The 24,901-nt window shown below is 38.7% G+C and overlaps 1 protein-coding gene across 1 annotated transcript in view; it reads left to right on the top strand.

Annotated features, from left to right (window-relative positions):
• The window catches only part of DLGAP2 (DLG associated protein 2), an 88,401-nt gene that overhangs the window by 25,276 nt on the left and 38,224 nt on the right, over window positions 1–24,901 (top strand). The window contains exons 3-4 of the mRNA XM_035889903.1: window positions 7,545–7,692; window positions 11,324–11,543. Of these exons, the coding sequence (XP_035745796.1) occupies window positions 7,545–7,692; window positions 11,324–11,543 (368 nt within the window). The remainder of the gene's footprint in view (window positions 1–7,544; window positions 7,693–11,323; window positions 11,544–24,901) is intronic.

The following is a 24,901-nucleotide window of genomic DNA, read 5'->3' as shown; positions in this document are numbered from 1 at the left end:
ATTCATTCATGCGTACAACAAATTCATTGGTTTTACTTTTCATTTGAAAAGGATTGAGAGCTGCTTTTCTCATTTGTTTAGTTTTTAATAAGAACTAAAAAAGACTATGAAGTATGTGTGTAGAAACACTTCTCTTCATCAGGCAAGGATTCGAAAATTGTGATGCTTTTGATTCAAAAGCAGAAATCATGTATTTCACTTCTCCCAATTCTACTCTATTTTTTCCCCAGAAATGACATAGTCTCATTAATACCTTCAACTTCAGCATGAGTAGGTCATTTATTTGCTTAAGACCAATTGGCTTTAATGGACTTAGATGTGTGTTTAAATTAAGCTCATGATCAGATTCTTTCTGAGCCCTGATGGTCTGTAGTCTACATTTGTTCTGCCTAATTATGATTTTTTGCATGTGTACGTGTACATATACCAAAGGCACATAAAAGAAAAAAAAAAAGTGAGGTAGCTTCCTGAAGAAAATTATGAATATTTCAATTCCATAAAGGGATTTAGGAACATACATCCAATATTTGAGTTCTGCTTAGACCCTCAGATCCATTCACTGAACTGCTACATGATGCTTTAAAAGCTTCTAAGTTTTTGCCTTAACATCTGCCTGAGTTTTGCTGTTGCTGACCAGTTAGCTGCCTGCTCTCCAGGGCAAGCTCAAAGTAGGATATTGGAACAAGACTTTTATTATTAGCTATATGTGCACATCTGTCACCCCTTACAAACAATAGCTCCTAAATTTCCCACATCAGGCTTTTTTATTACATGCACATTCTATGTGATTTGGAGTACAGCTTGATTGAGCCTACATCCTCTGTATCTTTGCAAGGAGTGATCAGACCACCAGACTGTTTAACTATTCCGGATGATTTCCCCTCATTCTCTTCTGGTTCACATTGTACAAAATCCCTAAAAACTTACTGACAAGAAAGGTTCTCTCCTACCAGTGATTAGTAGGAATTTTACAAAGATGGAAAGGACAGTCTCCACCTCTTTCTTAACATATTTCTGTAATAAATCAAATGTTCAATATCTTTCAGGCACTTTTTAAATAAAAGGATATGGGTCAATGATGAAATATATAGGCCTCTTAAAAATTTAATTTGGCCCAAATTCTCATATCTGTCACTGATCAAAGAGAAGCTCCAGTCTGGCAAAGAGTAGAAAAGAAAATCTTCGCTACAGATAAATTCACCAGATTTATGTGTACTTTCAGTTTTTTCAAAGAACCAGACTAACTGTGCTATTCCAAAGGGAGAATCAGACTTAATGTCTATACTCTGAGTTCTCCAGTGGGCTGCACGCAGGCACATCTGTGCCCATTTGCAGAGCTCTGTTGACTTCAGCAGGGATCCACGGGGACACAGTATGCCTCACAGCTGCTATACAATGGCACTGCTAGCGAAGCTTAATCATTAGATTCTGGTCGATGAGTTATTTCACCTACCTACAAAGACATAGTTAAGATAGATCCAGATAGAGAAATGAATATCCATTGAAATGCAAATTTCCCAATAAAATAGGTTTTGATAACTTATGCTACCTTGCTAATCTTGATGCACCTCCCTTTTAGGTGCCCAAGATGAATTCTCTTACAAATTTTATCTTTTTGTCCCAGAATGATACTTCTGAATTGCATATACTGATTTAAAGAGAGGTGATTGTACTTTCTTTAATGTTCCCATTCATTCTCAGATTTTTGGACAAATGCTGGCATGATCATGAAAATAAAAAAGGTACTATTTTAGAATATTACAATTCAAAATATTAATTTGATGGAAAATGGACTTCCTTTATATCTGATGGTCCTTTAATAAACCTGATAGACCTATTCAGAGTCAGAAGGTGACTTTCTTGCTGCAACTTTTAGAGGCCTGGGAATATTTTCATTCACTTTTGGTACCTTCTTGACCCAGGGTGCACTGGTGGCTGAACATTTGACAGAGAACAGGTACTCTGGGGAGTGATCATTGTTTTGAATGTGAGTAGATCAAGCAATGACCTTGGCAAGTGTATGACATTTGCTGCATTGTTGGCATCATGTCCATGCTTTTTTGAGGAAAGGTATTAGGTTTATGACAAAGTATGTGATATCAATCATTTATTAGGAAATAAAATACAGACAGTAAAAAAAAGATCACTTTCTCAGGACACATTCACACCCCATGTTCCCAGTAGGGTTGTCTTGATTGTCAAGTACTGCTACTCAGGAATATGAATTTGTAGAGAGAATTTAGGGGTTTGTTTTGGTTTGACCCTGTCTTAGCCATAAGCTGTAAAACCATGTCAGCCTCTAAATCTGGAATTTCAGTGTGTCCTAAAAGTGAAACCATACCTTTTCATCAAATGGCAAAAAGATTTGCCTTCTGTAAAACATGCAACGGTTGTATAAATCACGTTACAGTACTGCATGTTGTAATTCCAGCTTACAGTAATATTCATCATACAGCAATGGCAAGAGGCTTCAGGAAACACGCCACAAATCATCCTGGGTGTTCATCAGCACCCGAACTCAGTGGTGACAAAGCACAGGCTGAGCGCTGCACAAGGTGACAGACTTCACGTGAGTGGTGCAAGGTGCTGTGGCACAGACTGCAGCGGGAATGCCTCAAATCCCCCAGCACTGCATGCTGCAGTTGTCGGGATGCTTCAGACACTATCCATGGCCATGCAAACTTTCCAAAAGTTACGTAAAACAATGGAATGCAGGAAAAAAACCCCAAAGATAGTTAGTTATTTACTGTCTATAAAGTAAAGTAAGCATCTTACTCCTTTTAAAAATACACAGTTAATAGAGGAAGAAATAAATGGCTAAATAATAGATGGCTAAAGATGAAGAATTAAGAGTCCTTCCCTTATCATTAGTTAATGCTTGATTGAAGCTATTGGATTAGCTTCCATGACTGATCCTTTCATTAAAACATGGCCTTAATAGCTCTCTAGTTTTACAAGTCTTCTGTTACAATGGCATAAGTGGGGAAAAGATAAAGAAATATAGATGTGTTCTTCCATCTGCTGAAATAGCTTGACAAAAATTCTTTTCGATCACAATATAAGTAAACTTAAAACTTCTTCCTACGTTTTTTCTGTACTGAGTCCTGTTAAAATTGGCTACAAGACTTAGCAAAACACAGAAGGAAATTTGTTTTCTGGCATCAAAAGAGTAAAAAATGTCTTTTTTTCTTCTTTTTTTTTAGCGCATCTTGTTGCTTGTAGGGTTAAAGTAACAGGTATTTTCCAGCAATTATTTTCCCCTATTCTGCTCTTGAATTTCAGCTTTGGTGTGGTGTGGGCAAGAATAGTTAGTTTCTACAAGAAGGAGAAGGGTTTGTGCTTTTGTGGAAGCCAGTGTCTCCAGTGAGGGAGTAGGATTAGATAGCTGTAGCAGGGGTAAACTGGACTCTGCTGACAGACAGGGCTGTTAAGGGTACTTTTGAAATCTGCAGAGGACAGAAGTAGGACAAGTGGCCAAATACTGGCTTCAGTGATGGTGTTTTGGAAGATTTTGAGCAGGACAGCTGTGAGCTGGGAATTAAGAGGATTCTAGGGAGCAGTAAGGATTAGGATCGGGGTTGGTCAGGAATGAAGGAGAGCTGCTGTGCTTGGGGGTTTTGTTAAATGCGAGTTCTGGGGCTAGAGAAAGGGGTAGCTTTCAGATAGGAGCAGCAGGGCATATAAGGTTTGGGTACTGAGGCCTGAGTCTTTGCAGATTAGAGGAACGCAAGGAAAAGGAGGCTGTGATGCAAGATTCCTAGAAACTTCTAAGCAGGAACTCTTTGTTGGACTGCTGCCTATTCCCTTATTCTTTATCTGTGTTTTGCTGTTGGAATATGCAACCTAATCTCTTTCGCACTCACTCTATATCAGAGTGACATACTATCCCAGATACGCTATCAGATGTACTGTCCCAGATAAGCATGCCATACTGTAGTTCACTTTATCTGGTTATAATAGAGTATTTTGTGCTCCCCAAATACACTCTGGCAATCTGCTGAGCACTGAAAGTGCTGTTGCAACTTTAGCTATCTTCACTGTGAGTCCTTAAGCTTTGCTTTTAGAGTAGAGGTTCTCAAGAGCTGCAAGGTCATTACATGGGAATGCCTTATTGCTAAATGTTTCTCTAAGCTTTGAGCCTTGCTTGCAGCTAAGACACTTCTCATTAAATTTAAGACCTCTTCCTAGCTGCCCTGGACTTGCCATAGCCAAAGGAAAGGGGAAAGCAACGCTTGAGGTGAAAAAAGCTTTTGAAATGGGATCTATTCCTAAGATCTTGTTTGTTTGGAAAAGCAAATGGGAAGAGGACGACATACCAATTTAATTTTTCCTATTAGTCTCATCCTCTTCCTCCTTTTCTGTAGTACCAAACTTCAGAGTCACCTCTTTGACGTTATGTGTGTATTTGTGTGTGGTCTTGGAGATGAACTGTCAAACCACCTCATGTGCTCACGCTTTTCTTGCCCTTCTTCAGTGACCAGCTGAGATAAAGATCATCTACTACAGAGCATAAAAGAATTTTATTTTTTTTTCTAGCAAAGTGATAGAGCTCTGGTGTTTTGTAAATTAAGGTCAAGAATTTTGTTCCTAAGCTTATAGATGGGGTGGATGTCATTAAAAAGGCAGCATCTACCAATGCCACATGCAGTGTGTACATTGTAGCTTTGTTGACAAGCATGGCAGTTCCTTAAGCAACAGATAATGACGTTTGAGAGCAACTTCCTGATGTAACTCTTGGGTCTGTGGTGGTTTGGTTCTGGATCATGTTTATAGCAAGATCATAATTTTTACCATGCATTCAGACATTTATCCTAGAAGATAACTTCGAGTGTATATTATAGAAATGAAACCTGATCTTTCTTTTTATCAGGGAATTTTCAAAGTATTAATCAAATGGATGTGAAATTTTTTTTAGAGCCTAATGCATGTAATATTCCTTTTATTTTGCTACAGCCCTATGAATCAATTGCTCTCCTCTTATAAGTGAAAAATTATTTAACTATCAGGTGATGTCCAAACTCATCTATCAAAACTCAGCTGGTTAGCTGTACCATAAATAATACTTGTGGAAAATGTTGATTGTATTTAGTGATAGCAATACCCCACAAGGATAATGAAATACTAGGTTGTTGAGCATTACTTAGCAAAGGAGACAGTTATTAGGAGCCAGTTTAATTAATTTTAAGTAGTTTATAAAATAATCAATAATTTATAATTTAATTCTATTGCCTCTATCTTTTCTTAATGCGGCCCATGTTTTAATGAAGAAACCTCAAATGTCTCTTTCACAAACTGCTTCTGAACTCAGAATCCCAGATTTTACCACCTGATGACAAGCAGAAGGTCCAGAGGGGACTCCTCTAATTGTATTTAAAAACACTAGATTAACAATACCAGACAGATTTAGTAAAGCATATGCAAAGAATCAGAATGACACAAAGCAGGTGACAGTTATCAGCCTTCTTCCTATAGAGGGAAGGAGGTTTAGTTACATCCAGCAACTAAATGTAGAGAGAATTGTAGAATGCTTTGGGTTGGAAGGGACCTTTAGAGGTAGATAGGGAGGCTCTACACCATTTTGCCTAATCTATTATATTTATCTTCATACCTATGGGAACAAAAAACTTCTGCTACAGTTCTTGTCATCATTGAAAACCAAATTAGACCCACTATCAGACAGCTATCTTAATCTGCAAATCACTTTGACTGTAATGACTTAATTAACCTCTGATCACATGCCTGCATCAATCTCATACATTTTCATTTTGGTTTTAGCAGCTATAGCATAGTTTCTACATAGTTTACCTCTGTCATGAGGTTACAGAAGCATTCCATAGAAGGCACTGAATAAAGACAGGAAGAAAAAAATGTTTGTCCTCCAAGAAAATTTCTTAAGAGTTAAAAAAAAAATCCCTGCCTTGCACCAAGACAAAAACAAAACCTATCCTTTTTTGGAAGAAGAAGTTGACCCACTTTAGAGAAGCCATTGGCAGATGCACTGAGGAAGCAAGGCTTTGTCTATGTTGACCCTGAGATGGCCAAGCCAGGGAGAACACATGGAAGTGCTTGAGAACAGATCTCCCAAGTATAAGGGGGGTGGGGGGGCCCTCTATAAATCCCATCTGCTCCTGCAGCTGGTGATGTGAGGCACCCTGGGTTGTCTCACATGTCTGACATCAAAGGACATGGCCACACACAGAGATGGAGCTCAACGCTATTTTCTACTGTAGTCAGAGCCATGATAAAGGGTCTGAAATTCCTCCCTGAGTGCTCCTCAGGGATTTCTTCCTTCCCAAACTCAGGTTGTATCCACTTAGTGAGGAAGGATGAGTCCTTCCACAATCACTGGCCTATGGTCATGCTCAATGTTTGATAAGTATGGTCTAAGAAACAAGGTCATGGTTTATCCCTCATTTTGCACCAGGAGTTGAATCTGTGGCTTTCTCATTCACTGGGTGGTCGGGTCCTTCCAGAGAGGAACCTTCCCCTTTCACAAGGAAATTCCCGACAGCCCAGGCACATGTCACAGCCACGGCTGCACTGAGTAACTCTGCCAGATTAGCACCAAATAGCTGTATTGCCAATACTGACAGGTGTTCAACTGGCACAAAGCTATTGTTCCCAAAAACTATGCTTTTGTTAAAGCTACCTTTAAGGAATAAATAGAAAAAATGCTTCTTTGCTACACGAAACCAGACATTTTCTGAAACATGAATTAATTTGTACACTGCTGTTAAGGGACAAGTGTCACATGGCTCCTAAAAATTTTCAGAGGTTCTGAGAACTCTGGTAAACCTTGTTCACAGCTGTCATTTTTTTAAAACCTTTTTGTATTCAAAGTGAAGTTCTTCTCTTAGGCTTCATTATTTCCTGGGATGATACAATATATTTGACATGAAACAATATATTTCACATAAAACAAGAAGACTAACATACCTTGGTAGTGACAGCATACTGAAAGGGGCTCAGTGTGGTGTTAGGATCCCAGTCCTCCAAACTGGGAGATGTGTTGTAAGAAAAGCATTTCTAGAGCTTCATTCAGTTGCTCTGGGTACCTTATTAATCTATTCTTTAGCTGAATATGGGTTATTTTTATCTTTTTAAAAAATATATCAGTCCTTTGAAGATAAAATGTCTCTTGATGCCTAACACCTTGATGAAAAACAGATGACAAGTAACAGATTTTATCTATGAAGAAACATTTTTAGTTACTTTGGTTTATGCTTTAGCTCTGCTTCTTGTTCCTGTTGACCTAGACATTCTCTTTTAGTAAAGTTCAACATTAATAGCCAGGAGGACTGATGATGTTTAAATACAGCAAAGACGTAACTTTTCATATCACCTAGGTAGCAGGACTGCAGACAGATTCTCTGCTTTCACTAAGGCGTTTGACTACAACAGATCTATGATGCTTTATATAGAGAGAGATTTTGACCCTGGGGAATGGATTTGTGAGTCTCATACAAATTACTGTCTTTAGTGTCCTAACTGATTCCATCTGTAGTTTTACACCCTTTCCTTTTTTCTTCCTCTTTCCTTTGTAGTCAGAGCTACCTTCAAACTGCAAGTGACGTGCCTGGGGGTCACAACCTGGATCCCTCTGCAAACTACAATTCCCCAAAGTTTCGCTCAAGGAATCAGAGCTATATGAGAGCAGTGAGCACGCTCAGTCAGGCCAGCTGTGTTAGTCAGGTGGGAAATTCTTGTTATAACTTTTCTTATAGGTGACTCACAGATGCAAGAGTTGTTACTAGTGGATGGTTTTAGGGATTTTTTTTTTTAATTAATATCAAACTGAGGATGTGAATTGTCAAAGTCATTCAGGTCTAAGGAATGTAATCCTTGTTCAAAATTTCAAGAAAAATACTGAATGCTAGAAGCACAGGGACACTATCACACATAATATTTTCCATTTAATTTTCATTTAAAAAAAATACTGGTATTTTCATTTTCAGTCTCTATTAAATATTTAAATGTTAAGAAAACTCAGACTGAGCATAAGGGGCAGAGTCCTACAATACTCACCCTCTGAAAATACCTACTCTGGTTTTAGTAAATGTGGGTTGCCAGATTAAGATATAAATTGAAATAATTATGCTCCAAAGGAGCAGTGATTCATCTCTAAACTCAGTCCCTCACTCTTCTTGGGTGAAAGAAAAAGTTCCATCAATTATTCTACGTATGGGGACTTCTGAAGAGACATTTTTCCATCCTGCTGGTTTTATGTTGGTTAGTTAGTACTAATTCATGTTGAAGTGAGATCTGAATCAGGCCTGAAGTACAAGCTGCCTTACGAAATATGTGCATGTTCTGGTTAGCAGAGGACTTCCCACAAAATTTCAGATGTTTCTAATGCTTATTAGTCCTGACATTTCTTCCCTGTGTTGCTTCATGACAGGTGGGCCCTGCCCTCTTCTCAGACATGTGTTACTTTATTTTTCTTTGACTATTTAGTGAGGCCCCTAAGGGTATAGTAGTTAAATATGCACAATGATTATGTTAAAAAAAAATCTTTCTAAAGCAATTTTATATTAATTCACGTTCTATTTGTATTGCATAGCTATTCAGGCCTGGATTCAACTCATCTAAATTGAAGCTTTTCACTGAGGCAACAACTAAACCTTCCTCTGTAGTTAATGGAGTGAAAGAGTTTCTTCCAGGGCAATGTACATCCCAAGTGGGCTGAGAGCCCTCTGGAAATGCTTGTCAGTCTCCACTGACTATATAGAGTTGGGAGGGACTGGTCGTCTGACTAATGCTCCTGACTAATTTGACTTCAGTCGAGTTCCTTAATTTATGTGGGATAAATCTAAGTATAATCTTGTATAGCACACATCAGAATTAGAAACAGTCAGTCATTTTCCAAACCTTCCATTATTTTTCATAGCTCCCTTGTGAAACTTGTCCCCAATATTTTCATGCTTTGATTTTCATTACCCTGGTTTGGTTATTTTCTGGTTTTATTACACACTGGTTTTATTACACTCTGGTTTTGATAAAGTTTCACAAGAATTAGATCCTTCATTCAAAGCAAGTGCTGTTGGCTGTCACCTAACAGTGCTATAATACAGAACTGTTCTGACATCTTCTGCCTCTTCAACCATGTCTGTGCACGGAGATGTTCACTGAGCTGTCCATAATGACTAATTGGCTTCACCAGTGGTTAAAATTCTTCATTCCAATGTACATTACCTGGAAAGATGTCCAAAGATTTCATTTGCAGGTAGATTGCTCAATTGGCCAGATTAACTAAACCTGCTGGATATAGTTCCTTACTTTCTTTTTCAGTTTTCACTAACCTAAGTAATTTTGTGTCAACCACATACTTCCTACCTCACAGTCCATCTGTTTCCAGACCAGTAATAAATGCATTTGATGATAGTTATTACACAAAGCAAATGTATTAAAATAACAAGCTCTGAAACTTTGCTGTTTCCTGCTCTTTTTCCATGACACCATCATCTTCTTGTCCCATCTACATAATAGCAATTTGTATGGGTTTTGGTATTTTTAATGCCTTTTTTTTTGTGAGATCCTTCCTTTTTCACTCTCGACCAAGGGTAGAGTCAAGAAAGATGCTGGGTTCCATGATTTATATTTTTAATTTAAGTTTTAAAACTTTCATTTTTCTATTGTCAATGACCTTAGTTTGAAAGAAGTGGTTAGGACTTAAAGTGTTTATGGACTACATTACCATAAATTTCCTGATCAATGATGTATGCAAAATATTTCCGAGTAAGGTTTTTTTAATCTTTTTGAGGTTGCATTAGTCTACTTAACTTTATTAGAAGCAAATTTTATGAAGGGTAATGTAATTCCTTTCAAAAGAGATTTAGTAGCCAAAATGTCTTACATGAAATTAAAATATCAGTTATTCATTATCATCAGAAGTTCTGTATGAAATTTCCATTTACTTAATCAAAATCCTAAAACATTTGAAACATTTGCACTCACTCTGTTTCCATAATTAATAATGTACTAGGAGCAGTAATAATGAAAAATGCACTTAGCAGCTGTATAGAAAAAGTAATATCAACCTGATGTGCTGTTTAGTGACACTACGAATCTAACTTGGTATTTATACTGATTCTGATTTCTAGTACGCTCTTTTTAGAAAAAAAAAAATATTATCAGGAGGAAATATCAGGAAGTCATGCATTTGTCTTTCCAGTGTTAACTTCCTATCTGATTTTGGATAAACATAATTTTGAGTTATCCCAGTACATTTACATGTGGGTAGGGCTGACTGTTAAAAATTATCTACGTAGAATTTAGGTTCTCATCTTCAAAACTGCAATACACGGTTCCCTACCAAGAGGTTCCCTAAGCCTGGCCAGCCTGCCCAAGCCCTGGTCTGTTTGTCATGAAAGCTACCTAAAAATGTACAGTTTTGCATCAGGCCCAACGGCAGGACAGGGTCAACAGGTAGATGCCCAAGCCCTGAGGGGAGCTGGAGGGTGGTGCTGCCATGCCCGAAGGGGCCAGCCTGGGTAGCTGATGCAGGTAGGCACATCTAAGGTGCCTGGACAGGCAGGGTTCCTCAGCAGACCTGGTAGCAGAACTATGAGACTTAAAATAGTGCTGCTGAAGAAAACACAGCAGTAGTGGCTGCACCTCATTTTTCCATGGTAGTTGAATGGCTCACTCAGTTAACCAGGGAATGAGTTTGGTTTAGGGACCTTCTCAGCTAAAGGTGGTCCAAGCATTACTTTCTCATCTGACCACTTTTCACTCTATTTCAGAAAATGGTTATTCTTTCACATACTTCACTGGACACAACTCTAGTTACAACATTTCTCAAACCTTTCAGAAGCATCACCTCCGCTGCACTTACACATCTTGAAGTACTAGATACTTCCTTGAGCCCCTTTATAGTGAGAAGATAATAACCTGCCACACAGGCTAAATGTCCACATGAGTAGTAACTTTGCTGACAAGTGAGGAGCCCAGAAAATCCTCCCTCACCTTTTGAGGCCTCAGTATAGCTGATTTCTGTTCTCCTATCCTGGCAGAAGATGGATTTCTATCAGCACAGAGTGATCTTGTTGGTTACCATTAAATCATGTATTTACAATCCTCTGAATATGCCTAAAGATATTAAATGTAAAATTAATTGTGTGGCATGTGTGATGTACTTACTATATACATATAAACAGCTGATGTAAGTTAAAAAATGTGAATGTGATCAGAAGGGATTACTACATTTTAACTATTTGCTAAAACAGTTCTTCATCAATGTACAGGTGTCCATTTGAGATGTTGAGGCCGTGATGATCACAAAAAAGCAAGTCAAAAATCAAATGCATTGTTGTTGTTTATTCAGATGAGTGAAGCAGAGGTTAATGGGCAATTTGAATCGGTGTGTGAATCAGTGTTTAGTGAAGTTGAAGCTCAGGCAATGGATGCCCTTGACCTCCCTGGATGTTTCCGAACAAGAAGCCACAGTTACTTGCGTGCCATTCAGGCAGGCTATTCCCAAGATGATGAATGTATACCTGCGATGGCATCTTCCAACATCACCTCAACTATCAGGTCAACCACAGGTAAGCAAATCTATGATGACCCTTCCACTGTTCTGCATGTAAAAATATGTCATCTTGTTTTGTAAAAGGTTGTTTGTCACTGTGTAGTGATAATATTTGATACCAGTATTCTTAGGTTTGTAATACCATACCGTTGTGGCTACAGGTTGGAATAAGCTCCTTCTGAGGCGAATCCTGCAAGCACAATGTAAGGGACCTGGACTTCAGCATAGCCTTAATTTGACCTCCGTTTCCCATATATACAGTTACCCAGGTGCAAATATAAAAATGACAGTGGAAACAGTATCATTTAGATATCATCAGATATTTAGGTATTTTTATCTATCAAGTAACTGATCTTCTAAATGAGATCAGTTGCACTGATTTTAATTTAGGTCCTTAAAGTACCAAAAGAAAAAGAGAAACAGGATTTTAAATATTTGGTCTAAACACTTACAGGCAATTAACTTAACAGGGTATTAATTAATTACTTTTAGAAAAAGTGTAACCAGTTGTATCAATACGCTGAATCATAAATATTATGGCAAGCTTCACACATCTGCTATTACTCATCAGTAACCACCAGCATTCATTGTTATACTAGTCATTTTTAGGATCTTTTAACATTCTTCTGGCAACTTTTTTTCTCTTATTAGTTGCTTAGCAAAGATTATAGCTTTATTCATTTTGGAATATTAGCGTTTAGTATTGGTAGAGAAACGATTGCTCAGATAGCAGTTAAATAATTAAAATGAAATCTATAACAAAAACGTATTCTTTATTAAATGATCCAAATTCACTTTTATGTTTCCAAATACGTCAATGTCAGTTCCTAAATATGATATTGTCTTTGCCACACACTATTAAATTGCAGTGCAGGCTACCCATCTACAAAAGGTAAAAATAGACCTCAAAATGTATCATGCAAAAATACTTTTTAAAATATTTGCTTGACGCATTTGTTGTATAACAGAACAGTGGGAGCTTAGAAAGGAAGTAAGCTGAGGTTGAATAACATAAATTTGCATTCCAGAAGTAACATAAAATGTTATTTTATCTTAAGCATAGCATTTTAATTGCTATATATAACTTTGTGTAAAATCAGAAGTTGTGGCTTACAGTGCCACCTCTAGGGATGTTTCTGGCCTTTGTTTAATAGAGATGCTGTCATGATATAAGATGAGATTTTATTGCTACCCCAGAGACTAATTTTCATCTTTGTCATATAGTACTGTGTGATTATTATGAAGAAACCTTCTGTGGCAAAAGACACAACTAAATATCTATTTTAGTGTCTGACACCAGGTACTGGATTGGAATACTTTCAGAATTACTTTGGTTACCAAGTTGATTGGTTTTAACCGAAGATGTCTTGAGTTTATATGTTAGACAAGCCCAAAATTCTCACTGAAAGGAATTTATTTTATTTTTTCTAGAGCAACAAAGCTGAATAATAGAATATGTTTGGGAAAATAACCAGACTAGGCAGTAAATATGTCTGCAACCCAGTATTTTCATACTTACGAAAAACGCTTTGCATTGATTAGCAGTCTGCTGGCTAAATAATGTGGGTTTGAAAACTTTAACCTTCGTTTCACACATGACTTCTCCCTCATCTTGGAAATGATTTATCAGATAGATTTTCTTGCCCAAATATGCAATCTTTCTGCTTTGTTGTGGTGACGTGATATTGACAAAAAAGATGATATGAGATGTTTTCCTGAGCCAAAACTCTTTCCAAGCCTATGAACCGTATACAGCTCTGAGTGTGGTTCTGTATACAAAATATTATCTCTGTACCACCAAGCAAGTTAGTCCTGAGCTTATATGTAAGATAAATATTCAAATTAGAAATATTTATTGGATTTACAAGAACAGTAAGGATTATGTGATTCATTGTTAATTGAAAATTTCAGTTGCCAAATTAGTTCTTGTTTTTAAAATCTGAGGGGTAACTCTTCCATATTTGTCTCTTCAGCCCCTGTCACTTTGGAGGGAGATGCTTCATTTCCTATCATTACTATAATTTAAAAAAAAATAATCTTATTTCTCCAGCTGTCTATGAAAATTGTAAAAGAAGCAGTTGCCTGAAATGTGAAAATGGTGTTGGCATATATTTGACATTTTATACAGGCTTCATTCAAATAAATGTCAAAAAGGTCGAAGTTTCACATCAGCCTTCAGTTCCAATTCAGTCTTTTGAATTCTTAGGAAAATTGCATTACATTCATTCCTTTTTTGCTTCTGATGTAACAGCCTCTTCTTGGCAAAGAAACTAAAGCAATTTCTTCGAAAATTAACAGGCATTGCAATTTAATTATTACTTGAAATTTTAGTGATATAGGTCATGACTGCCTCTTATCGATGTTGTAAAGCAATTAAATCATAACACACAGGCTTAGCTAAAAATTAATTCACATAACTAAAAATGTAGATCTAAAATAAAAAATGTAATATTTGATCTGTGAATTCAGTTACAAAAGTATGGAATATATATTTACAGCATGCAGTTCCCTAAAATGTTCCTACATACATTAACAGCTTTCAGAAGGTAGGAAGGTTGCAGCTATGAAGAATAGTATCATCTGGGACATTATTAATGGACTCTGTTAACAGGGTTTTCTAGTAGGTGGGAAAAGAACTACCAGTAACCAGCTCTTCTTAGATGTATACAAATTACAGAGAAAGCCGGATGGTTCTTTAGTAATATCTATGGTACTAATTAACCCACAACTTTTGTGAAGACCCACATAGTTTAATTATTCATGGAACCAGGCTCCTCCACCTCTGATGGAGGCTCTGAAGAGACAAGACCTAGGGCACTACCTCTTGCCCCAGGTGTAAATGAACGAGGCAGAGGCTGGCTGCAGAGGAGGCAGCCGGCATTGCTGGCACACTGCAAGCTAGACCTGGACTCTGTGCAACCCCTGCTAAGACTCTTATTTCTTTGTGGTTAGGGCATTTCTAGCCATGTCGTTACATTTTGTAAAGAGATAATGAACCCAGTGAAAAAAAATACTTCATGTTAAAACCCCTGGATGACAGCATACGCTTTCTGTCTCTGAACTCTATCCAGTTGCAGCTGTCAGAGGCACAGCTGAGAAAATACAGCTCCAGCTGCTGCCGCCTCCCACCTCGTCCCTCCATCACAGACAACATGTAATTTCCTGAATGGGAAGTCACAGAGTGCAGCAGTCAGCCTAACTACTCCCGCCTTGCATCTTTGCTACTCTTGCAAGCAACGCTTCGCTTATCGCAAAGAGTGCATAAAACCTGGGTCACTTTTCCAGGTACTACCAGCTGAGTTCCCTATTCTCTAAGTATATCTGCACGTATATACGCTATGCTGTCAGCTTGGAAGGCTCCTTCCTGGTAATGCCTGGCTAGCATAGCCGAGTGCTGCGGGGAGGTACGCAAGCTCCCCGAGACACCAGAGTGGTGTTACCACCAGCTCGGCGCATGGTGGGCCCTGGCTGTAGAGTCTTCTTGGGAAAGAGAGTGCAGGAGGCTGGGAGCAGTGCCGCAGTAACGTGTTATCCCACCTGCAATACTTGGGCTGTCTTACTGGAAAGTAATTCAAATACCCTGGTAAACACTGGATTGTACTATGAAAACATAACCAAGGAGGAGGTTGGGAAGATCTTAGCTGGTCTCCAGTTGTTACCCCTTTGCCTGAGAAGGTCAACTTATTTTCGCTACATGTCCTATATGTAGAGAGATTCCTGTATACAACTTACTCCATGTGTTATGGAATATTTCAGGGTGTTTCCTCACAGTTTTTCCTACTGATGTTTGATTTTACTGTGGATGTAGAAATACTTACTGGAACTGCAGTGATACTGGAGGTAGCAGTTAGGATGGTCTGCTATGAAGCAGAAGAACGTGTTAAAAGCCCTCCTTTGAGACAGAAAGTAATTTGGTATTTGTACCTTTGGTCATTCAGGATATCCTGAACACCAGGTATTCATGTGTTCAGATTTGGAGGAGGGCAGGGGAGCACACTCAGTTTCTCCTGATGGTGTTATTATTCATTGTGTAAAACACTTTCACCTTTATTGAGAAAGACACTGCTGCACTAGCCCACCACTCGGGCCACTCATCCATCAGGGGGTGTATCTGCAGTAAATATTGCTTTTGTATGAAAATTGAAACAGCTAAACCAGGAAAGACTAAATACCCTATAAGGAGGAACTGGAGCACCCCAGTCAGAGGTATGAAATCCTTCTCCAGCAGCAAGTACTGTCTGAGTGGCCTCAGTTAAGTTCTTCAGCTTTTAGGCTGGTGAATAAAAGGGGGAATCATCTTCAGTTTCTCAAAACTACTTCACATTTTCCTCTAACCCAAGTTATTTGGCTACAACTGTATTTTGTGATGAATGGATTAGTGAAAAAAAAAAAAAAAAATCCACCTAGCAGCACAATGGGGATTGGATCACGGTACATAAAGGCATCCTGGATTTCTGTCCTATGTTAAGTGTCAGGCCAAGATCACTTCTCCTGCTTCAGGGATTTCCACCTGATCTTGAGAGAAACTTAGCATGAAGTGCTGCTGATTTCAGGGGATATAGTTGCTAGCCTTAAGTGGCCAGTACACTGCATTACAATGAATTCATTTGTCTAGAAAAGGTAGCATAATGCGGACATGTAAGATCCATTGTATGTGCACCTCCTTTTGTCTAACTCATAGTAGACTATTCACTGAACTCCTGCTTACTGAAAAAGCAGTCACTGAAAAAAGATGAGACAGGGAACTGTCTTTTGTCCATCTTACTTTTCTCAGCCAGTAGGACTCTACTTGGCAATGAGTAAACTTCAGAGAATTCCACATTTACTGAACTATTGAGCTCTAATTCCAAAACCAATTAATTCAAACAAGGTCACATTGCATGAGGGAGTTTTCAATTACAGCTCGTACGATTACTCAGAATGCCTGAGGAATTGCAGGTTTCCTTTCTCCTGACTTAAGGCTATTTTCAGGTTTCCATTTTTGAAATAAGGGGCTATGTACGGTGAATTTTTAGAGCACATGTTTGATATTCAGCCACAAAACTCTCATTCCCAGTAAATAGATTGCATGGTCATGTAGCTACCAAACATAAAGGCATGAGAATATGATATGTCATCCAGAAGATGTACTGTTCCATAGCACAGCCACTCCTGCAGTCCCCGAAAGGATTGATTCTCTGGTTGCTATCTGAACACCAATGACAGTAGTTATGCTTTGAGGTTTGGGGTTTTTTTTCAAGGATATGAGGGTACCAAGGGCAGGCAAAAGTTTAAGTCATGGTGCTACAGCATATGGAGTTCAGTGAAGGCTCACTAAGAAGACAAAGGGTCTCGAGCATCTCTCCCATAAGGAAAAGATAAGAGAGCTGGGACTGTTCAGCCTGGAGAAGAGAAAGCTCAGGGGGAATTTTATAAATGTACATAAATATAAAAATTGGAAAAACACCACTCCCCAGTTCCTAAATGAAAAATGTTTTCTGATCAATAAATGTGTGATTTTCTTTTATTTTCTCAAGAATGAGAGATTTCATCCAGGTGGCTACTTGGATCTTCTTAATCCAATGCATTCCATGCATTCCAATCCAATGTAGGAAAACCCAGCCAAATGGGGGAAAACATATTCAGGAAGTAACATCTCCACAATTTCTGTTCTCTCTATACAAATAAATGCTGAGTCTTAGAGGTTTTTACTGGCATCCGTTGCTAATAGCTAGCAGTGGTATCCACAACAGGTATGTTTAAAACCACAAAACCTTAAGTCCAAATAAGATACAGAAGGCTGTTTTCTCAATTATAATTTGCCTATTGACTTTGTTTAATTACTGTTGGGGCTCCATGGAATTATCTGGCACTCTAATTCTCTGCAGGAAGCATACCATATATCTGTGGGAGCACTTGGGGATCCTGAGCTAATACTTTGATGCTATGCCAACTTGTGTGCCTATACTGTGACAATAAATCTTATACTAACAAACAATGAGCCCAGTTCTACACTTGGATACGCACACATCATTTTCATTACTGGGGGTATACCTGGGGGGAACAATTAGTCTTTAATTCATTTAAATATATTGAAGTTCTGCTGCTATGCTGACATTGCTGTTTAATAGCAGCTCTATATGGTAGAAGTGTCCCAGGGAGTCACGGGGATGAAGGTGACACAAGCCCTCTAGTTTGAGGAGTTCAACAGAGGATGGCCAAGGGGCCATTGCAACTGTTCCTAAGTCTGGGATTCCCTGAGATGGAGTAAGGCTCTGCTAAATGGGGCTGCCTGGCTGCCCGGCCTCTTCAGGCTGATGAGGCATGAAAACAGTTGGTACAGATGATCTGCAGAGGCAAAGATAAAAAATGAAGTCGCCTTCCATCTATGGTTAGTTTAAAAAACGTGTAATGAGTGTTTCTCCCTTGCTCCTGCTGTTCTATGCTTGACATAATTCCTCTGTAACCTATTAGATTTGCCAGACAGCTGGTTCTTTCTTTATTAAAAAGGACATCCATGCTCCTTTCCCTGGCAGAATTTGGCTTCAAAGCTGTTCTGTGGGATCCGTTTTCAATGTTCTCTCAGCTTCATTTTCTGTATCATCAAGAAAAAAAAAAAAGAATGTATAAGAAGGAAAAAAAAAAATCATGCGAGGAAGGCAATTCACTGCTCAGGTGTTTGAAGCCTTCCTGACATGCTAGAAGCTAACAGTGGCAGAGGTGAATCTCAGCCCAGCCATTTAGCTTGAGGTTGCCCAAGGGTTTTGTTCTCAGGTGGGTTTGTGCAGCCATGAGAAGCTCACAGGGTGGGTGAGCCTGGAAGCACCACTTCATAATGCTTCCTTGGACCTGTAGTGAAAAAGAAGGCAGGACCCCTCTCCTGCCAGTGCCTCTCCTTCTGTGTTCCTCAAGGAATGAAAAAAAAACCTCTAAGAAGTCTTCTCAGAAGCTCTGCATGTATTTGGTCCTGGGTTTTGTTAAAGGCATATATGTCAGGAGCCGTAATGATGACATGTGCAGCGGAACTACAATGCTTGCTGTGCTGGGTATAGAGACAACATTTGATTGCATTCTGACACTAATTTTTACTAGCTCACATGTAATACTTCATCCATCAGGGCCTCAGCCCATCAGTTAGTATAACTAAGCATAACTCTCTTGAAGTTGACCCAGTTTTGCTTGCTGACAAACTGGCCCTTAGCTTTGTTATGCTTTTGGTACAACAGGGGTGTGAGCAGTGTTCTGCTCTAGCTCTTTACAATAAAACACTTTTTCCAAAAAACTGTGTGCAGCCACAGGGGAATTCCTCTCCCGTGGGTCCTAGCAAAGGCAGAGATAGAGGGTATGTGCAAAGATAGAGCTGCACTTGAAAATAACAATAAACTCCTTTACAGCAGGTCAGGTCTCACTTCCATATGGACCCTTCCACTTCTAGAATGTACACGGGATAGTAGAGCTCTTTCCAAAAATGTATTATCAGGCATTTAGGGAGGCAAGTTCAGGTGCTTTTGCTACTGTTCTGCCCCTTGGCGAGGACATTTTGATTAATGCTCACCACTTACAAATGTACTTCTCCTAAGGGGCGTTATTTTTAACTTGCAAAATTGCCTTTTCCAGGAGAACAGAATGCTAGTGGGCAGCTGCCACCCAAATCCTTCCCAGTAACAGAAGCATCTGAAGGTAGATGTTCTTCATTTCTTAAATAAAGTTGTATCTATGTTTGAGTAGAGAGGCACAGAAGTAAGAGAAAAGCTTTTATAGTTACCTTTAGTTTTACTTCCAACAAATTCTCTGTTTTGTTAATATAAAAAAAAACCTCTTGGGATGCTTGCACATCTCTGCCGTACTCTCGGCAGCTCCCATCCTCTATTTTCACTTCCCTGCAATGGAGTTCCATCAAGACAAGCTTGTACTTCAGTTTCCATTTCTGTGTCAGGAATTTTATTCAGACTCAGATGTACCCTAGAAGGGCAATTGGTAAACCTGATACTTAAAAGGTTACTTGAAAGACTTTTTCCAGAGGATCAGAAAGAATAAAGATACTAAAATTGGTGACATTCCTAGGGCATAACCAGACAGAATTAGGCTTTGGCCAGACAGGCTAGTTGAATGGTGTGGGATTTACCTCCAGATAAAGTCATCTAAACATAGATGCTTTCATGCAAACTAGTTGTTTAAGTTCCCATGGTAATAAATTCAAATTCAGTTCAAAGACAATTGGCTGGTACCATTTGAGACATCCACATGGGACCTGCAAGAGAATTGCATCCTTCTGGACGAGCAGCTGCAGACTGGGCAGAAGGGCCTAACACCTCTAAAAAGGCGTTGGATACCTATGTTTAGGTGGTTTGACTCAGACTGAATGGAGGGTATGGATCCTATTGTGCACCAACAGAGAGTCAACAAACCCATACCTACACTGACACATGACTTACGCTAATGTAATAGCACCCCAATACTTACCAACAAGCTCTGTACTCACTGTAAGGCCAAGGCTTAGTCTCAGTATATGATCCATTAGAATATACACACTGGATACCACAAATATCAGAGCAATCCAAGCATTACTACTCCTCAAGGACAACCAGAGGACATCTGAACAGATTTAAGGAAGATACTGAGTATGAAGTGAGTAACCTATCACTTCACTTTCTGAGACTGAGAACAGAATATCAAGGACATATCAATGAGTCATGATTTTTATATGCATTTTTATTTTGTTGTATTAAATACAAATGAACCTTTTGGGATAGTTCTGTGTCCAGAAAAATACATATATTTCCAGTCTTTGTCTCCTTCCCCGTCGAAAATACATAAAATTTCAGTCATAAAAATTCATCTCACCTAATACGTATATCTAAAATGTAGCTGTCAAAGGCAGTCACATTAATGTCCTATTATAGTCAAAGAAATTTGATTTATCTCCTTTAGGATTGGTATCTGTTATGAAAGAAGTTGTCCTCTGGACATCCCTATTTCTCTCTGTTGCCTATAAAAATAGTCTACAATGACGGCATAGTATAGCTAGCTAACTTTTATAAACCTGAGGTAAAAGTCAGGCCTGCTCAAATTGCATTATAAAATGAAACTAAAGATTAAATCCTGGTCCCACTGAAAACAAGGATAACTGAGAGAGCCATACTCTGACTTACAGGGTTGAGAGCTCAAACCCAGCAGCATCATTTGCTGCACCAAAATACAGGCTGGCAGCCTGCAAGTAGCTTTCTGAGCACTGGTTTTGACACTGAGAGCAACTCCATCTGTAGCTCTCTGTGGATTAAAAGAATGATTTAAAGGTATTAAATTATCTCTAATTAAAATATTTTGCAATCATTTAAATTCTTTCATGTCGGACTGTTATCATAATACACTGTTAAAATTATTCTGTTGTGCACCACTTAAGATTAACCGAGCAAACTTTTTCTCATCCTATTCAGTTTGGAATTCCTTACTGTAAATTAAAGAAAATCACAAGCTGCACATAGTTACTGTAAGAATGAGAATCAAAAATATACAAACAAAACCAATGATAAGCCTACATAATATGTCTGTGAGTTGGTTGAGGAGGCTGATGGAAAATATTTGACTTGACTGATAAGGGTATGTGGGAGGTCAAGAAAAGATTTTTTTAAGAACAGAATTACAGCAATATTGGTTTGAATCTACTGAAAAAAGGTTTCAAATTTTCTATGTTGTTTTGATGTGAAAAGAGTAGCCCAGTAAGAATGGCTCTCAGCTTTTGGAGCTCTCTTTGTCTCTTACTGTTTTGATGATGTGACAAATGCAATCTGTATTCCTGAAAAGCCGTACATACATTGTGTAAATGAAATAAGAGTATAGTTGAAGGTACATTTTTCCTTTCTGCAACCAAAAAACCGAAACAGTGGTTTTTAATGCAATTTCAGTATTTTAGAGGCACATAGGAACTGTTTAGAAGAGCAAAACAGCTGTCAGCACTTTGCCTTGCCATCTACAGGATGCTGGTTAGGCTATAATTTCTTGCTAATTAACTGATCTAAAATAGAACCCTTTGTAACTAGTCCATCAGCAATCCATGAGGTTTGTGTTGCCCACATCTCTTTTAACATAGGCAAAGGCTTACAGTTTCTGATCTTGATGTCTTGTTTGATTTGCATTTCTGTTTTGAGACTAACATTAATTACACTGTCAAAACAGATTTTATCGTTTACGTAACATGGGCTGCCTACAGACCTAAATTTCCTCAATATGGAGGTAACAACTTACGCACTGAATGACTTGATTACAGTAATTCCTTTTATACTCTTCTCCTCCTGGGAGACTGCAGTGTGTACTTAGATTCCAGCTTTTTCCAAATTTAGTGGTCACATTTCCACTTAATTGTTGGTTTCCTGTACAAAGTCACATAGATGTACAGAACTTAAGCCTAAAAGGACCTACTCTGAAAATTGAGTCTAACCTGATGCACACACAGATTTAAAAAAAAAAAACCAAAACCAAGTCATCCAGTAGTTTCGCCTTACCCTGGTAAATCCTGATTGAGGTTATGTGTCATGCTAATGATTTCAGTCTTTTTTCACAAGTGCTATATAGATTCTGCTTAGCAGAGAAACGTCAAAAACAGACCCTGATTAAAAAATTTTATACGGGATTCATATGACAGCAGTGTCTCAGCGACATGCTATTTTGTAAAACTCTTTGTCGTGGTTTAACCCAGCTGGCAACTCAGCACCACGCAGCTGCTTGCTCACTCCCCCCCTCCCTCAGTGGGATGGGGGAGAGAATCGTAGAAAAGAAAAAAAAGACCCATGGGTTGAGATAGAGACAGTTTAATAAGAGAGAATAATAATAATAATAATGGTAAGAGAATATACAGAATATATAAAACAAGTGATGCACAATGCAATCCACCCACTGACCAATGCCCAGCCCATCCCAAGCCGTGATCACTCCCCCCACAACCAACTGACCGACCAACCCCCCCCGAGCATGACGTTATATGGTATGGAATAGCCCTTTGGTCAGTTTGGGTTAGCTGTCCTAGCTGTGCTGTACTCCCAGCTTGTTATGCACCTGGACGAGCAGGAGAAGCTCAAAAAGTCCTTGAGTAGTCTGAGCACTACTTGGCGACAACTGAAAACATCAGTGTGTTATCAACATTCTTCTGGTACTAAATCCAAAACACAGCACTATGCTAGCTACTATGAAGAAAATCAACTCTATCCCAGCTGAAACCAGGACACTCTTTTAAAAAGTTGTATGTAAGGGCACAAATCTTGCCTATGTCAATAATATGTTATGATAATGGTCCAGATCCTGAGTTCGTGTGAATTGGTCTGATTCCACTGACTTCAAAATCAACAACTTCAGTGGGATTAACAGCATGGCCTAGTCCAGTGCCTAAAACTGTGCAATCAATTTTAAAACTACAGAAATACACAGAGAGGGTTTGCTTTTCATACCTCCATGGAGCTATAAGGGGACCTTGGGCCAAGCTGTTACTAGCTGCTATATAGTAGCTCCAGCAGAAGGGATCAAGGAGCAAGGACATTATGATTCAACCATTAATGCAGGCACATTCCACGCAGGCTTGCTTTATCAGCCAGCTCGCAGGGGATGTGGAGCAGGGGAGATGAAGCTCCCATCTCTCCAATGAACACAAGTAACGGAAAACAGGGGAGGTTATGTCCCAGTAGGTACCAGAATCCTACCAGTACTGTCACAGGGACAGAGTTTTTGTCTGAAGTTTATCTCTCTCAACCCCTTTAGGCATTTCAAAATTAGATGTCCTGATCTGAGCTGGTTGTCCTTGATTCTCTTTATGGTTGACGGAGAGAAGTAGGCACCTGCATGGGATGAGTCATTTCCTGGTGAAATAAGCATTTAAGATGGGTGAGAATTGCCCCCAGAATTGCTTATTTTTCTCCCAGTAATTCTAAAAGAGATCAGACAACCAGCTTAGACTTGGATGACTGTTTTTTAAGTGAGTGACTAATGTGAGCTGAGATGGATTCCCATGTATAGCTCTCAAAAACTGTCTTGAAGGTATGATATAATTCATTGTTACTAAAAGACCATACTTTAAAAACTGGCACAGAATAAATGCAGCATTTTGCCCCCATGGACTATGGCAACATGAGACCATCAATTAACATCTCACTTTAGGGTGTAATAAATATCCAGGTTTACCTAAATATAATGCATGTAAAATGACCCATCAGGGAAAAAGTTTAGGAAATTATAGATACTTGCCACCCAGAAAATACTTTGGGTTATATAGTTTAGATAAAATGCAGTCCATGATATAAACTGTGCTGATAAAACTCATCTGGGTGTAAGTAGTCTTTCCAAGAAAATATCTCACAAAAATATCACTGTGAATATATCACTGTTTCTTACTGCTTAATCTGGAAAGAAAGAAACAGGGTTCTTCTCATGGATATCCAATCTCAAAAAGACTCTCTCTGCTGAGAAACTACCTGTCCCTTTACTGCCCAGGATTCATTGTGGAGGGCTGACCGAGAAAAAGGAAGAAGCTGGAAGATAGGTTAATAACTAAAGTATCTCTCAGATTATGTTTGAGGGAAATCTATCCACGACTCAATTAAAAGAATTAATTTAAAACAAAACTCTCTTGAAAGTGAAGCACAGTATGACATTGGTAAGTTGACTATTTTGGCAAGGTTTGAATATCCTTACAGTTAAAAAACCCACTCCCATTACCTTACAAATGGAGAAAATCTTGAACATGGAAAGCCCTCGGAAATGACAGGATCTTTTGCTAGCAGAGCAGCAAGCAAAGGTGTGGACCTACCCAGGGAGCAGCAAAGAAAGGGGGTGGAGGACCCCCAACTGCGTGAGAATGTTCTGTGTCTTCCTCACCTGCCCTACACTCACACACAGCTGATGTTTCAGTTTAAGTGCAAAGTGAGTGTCTTTGAGAAGTACTTTGCATTTACATTCAGATAGCACTGCCTAGGGTCACCTAATGGAGCAAAACTTTTTTTTTTTCCCGTGCAGAGCCTGAGCGCATACTGCTCCAAGTATTGGAAAGAGAAAGGAGACCCCAAATCACTAGTGTAGGTCTTTGAGGTGGCCACTGATAGCACACATCAAAAATGGCAGACTTGGATCCAAACAGACTAATTTACCTTAATCTTTTTCCCTCATTCTAGCTGATCACTTCTTCTTAATTAAGTAGTCAGAGGCTATTCATGTCAAAACTAAGAATTTCTAAATCATGTTGTTATGACTGAACTTTAACGGTATTACTGATCCAAGAAGGAAATCCCTTTCTAAAATATCAGAATTGGACTTTAGGAAAATCCAGATTTGCTCTGTAAAAATTAAACTGGCCTGTTTGACACTATAGTCTCCTTTTAATTATGTTTGGCATTGGAGACCACCTTTTTTCTC

Source organism: Egretta garzetta, unplaced genomic scaffold, assembly GCF_000687185.1.
Source record: "Egretta garzetta isolate BGI_Z169 unplaced genomic scaffold, ASM68718v1 scaffold62, whole genome shotgun sequence".
NCBI classification, from domain to species: domain Eukaryota; kingdom Metazoa; phylum Chordata; class Aves; order Pelecaniformes; family Ardeidae; genus Egretta; species Egretta garzetta.
This window is presented reverse-complemented; position numbering and strand designations above follow the sequence as displayed.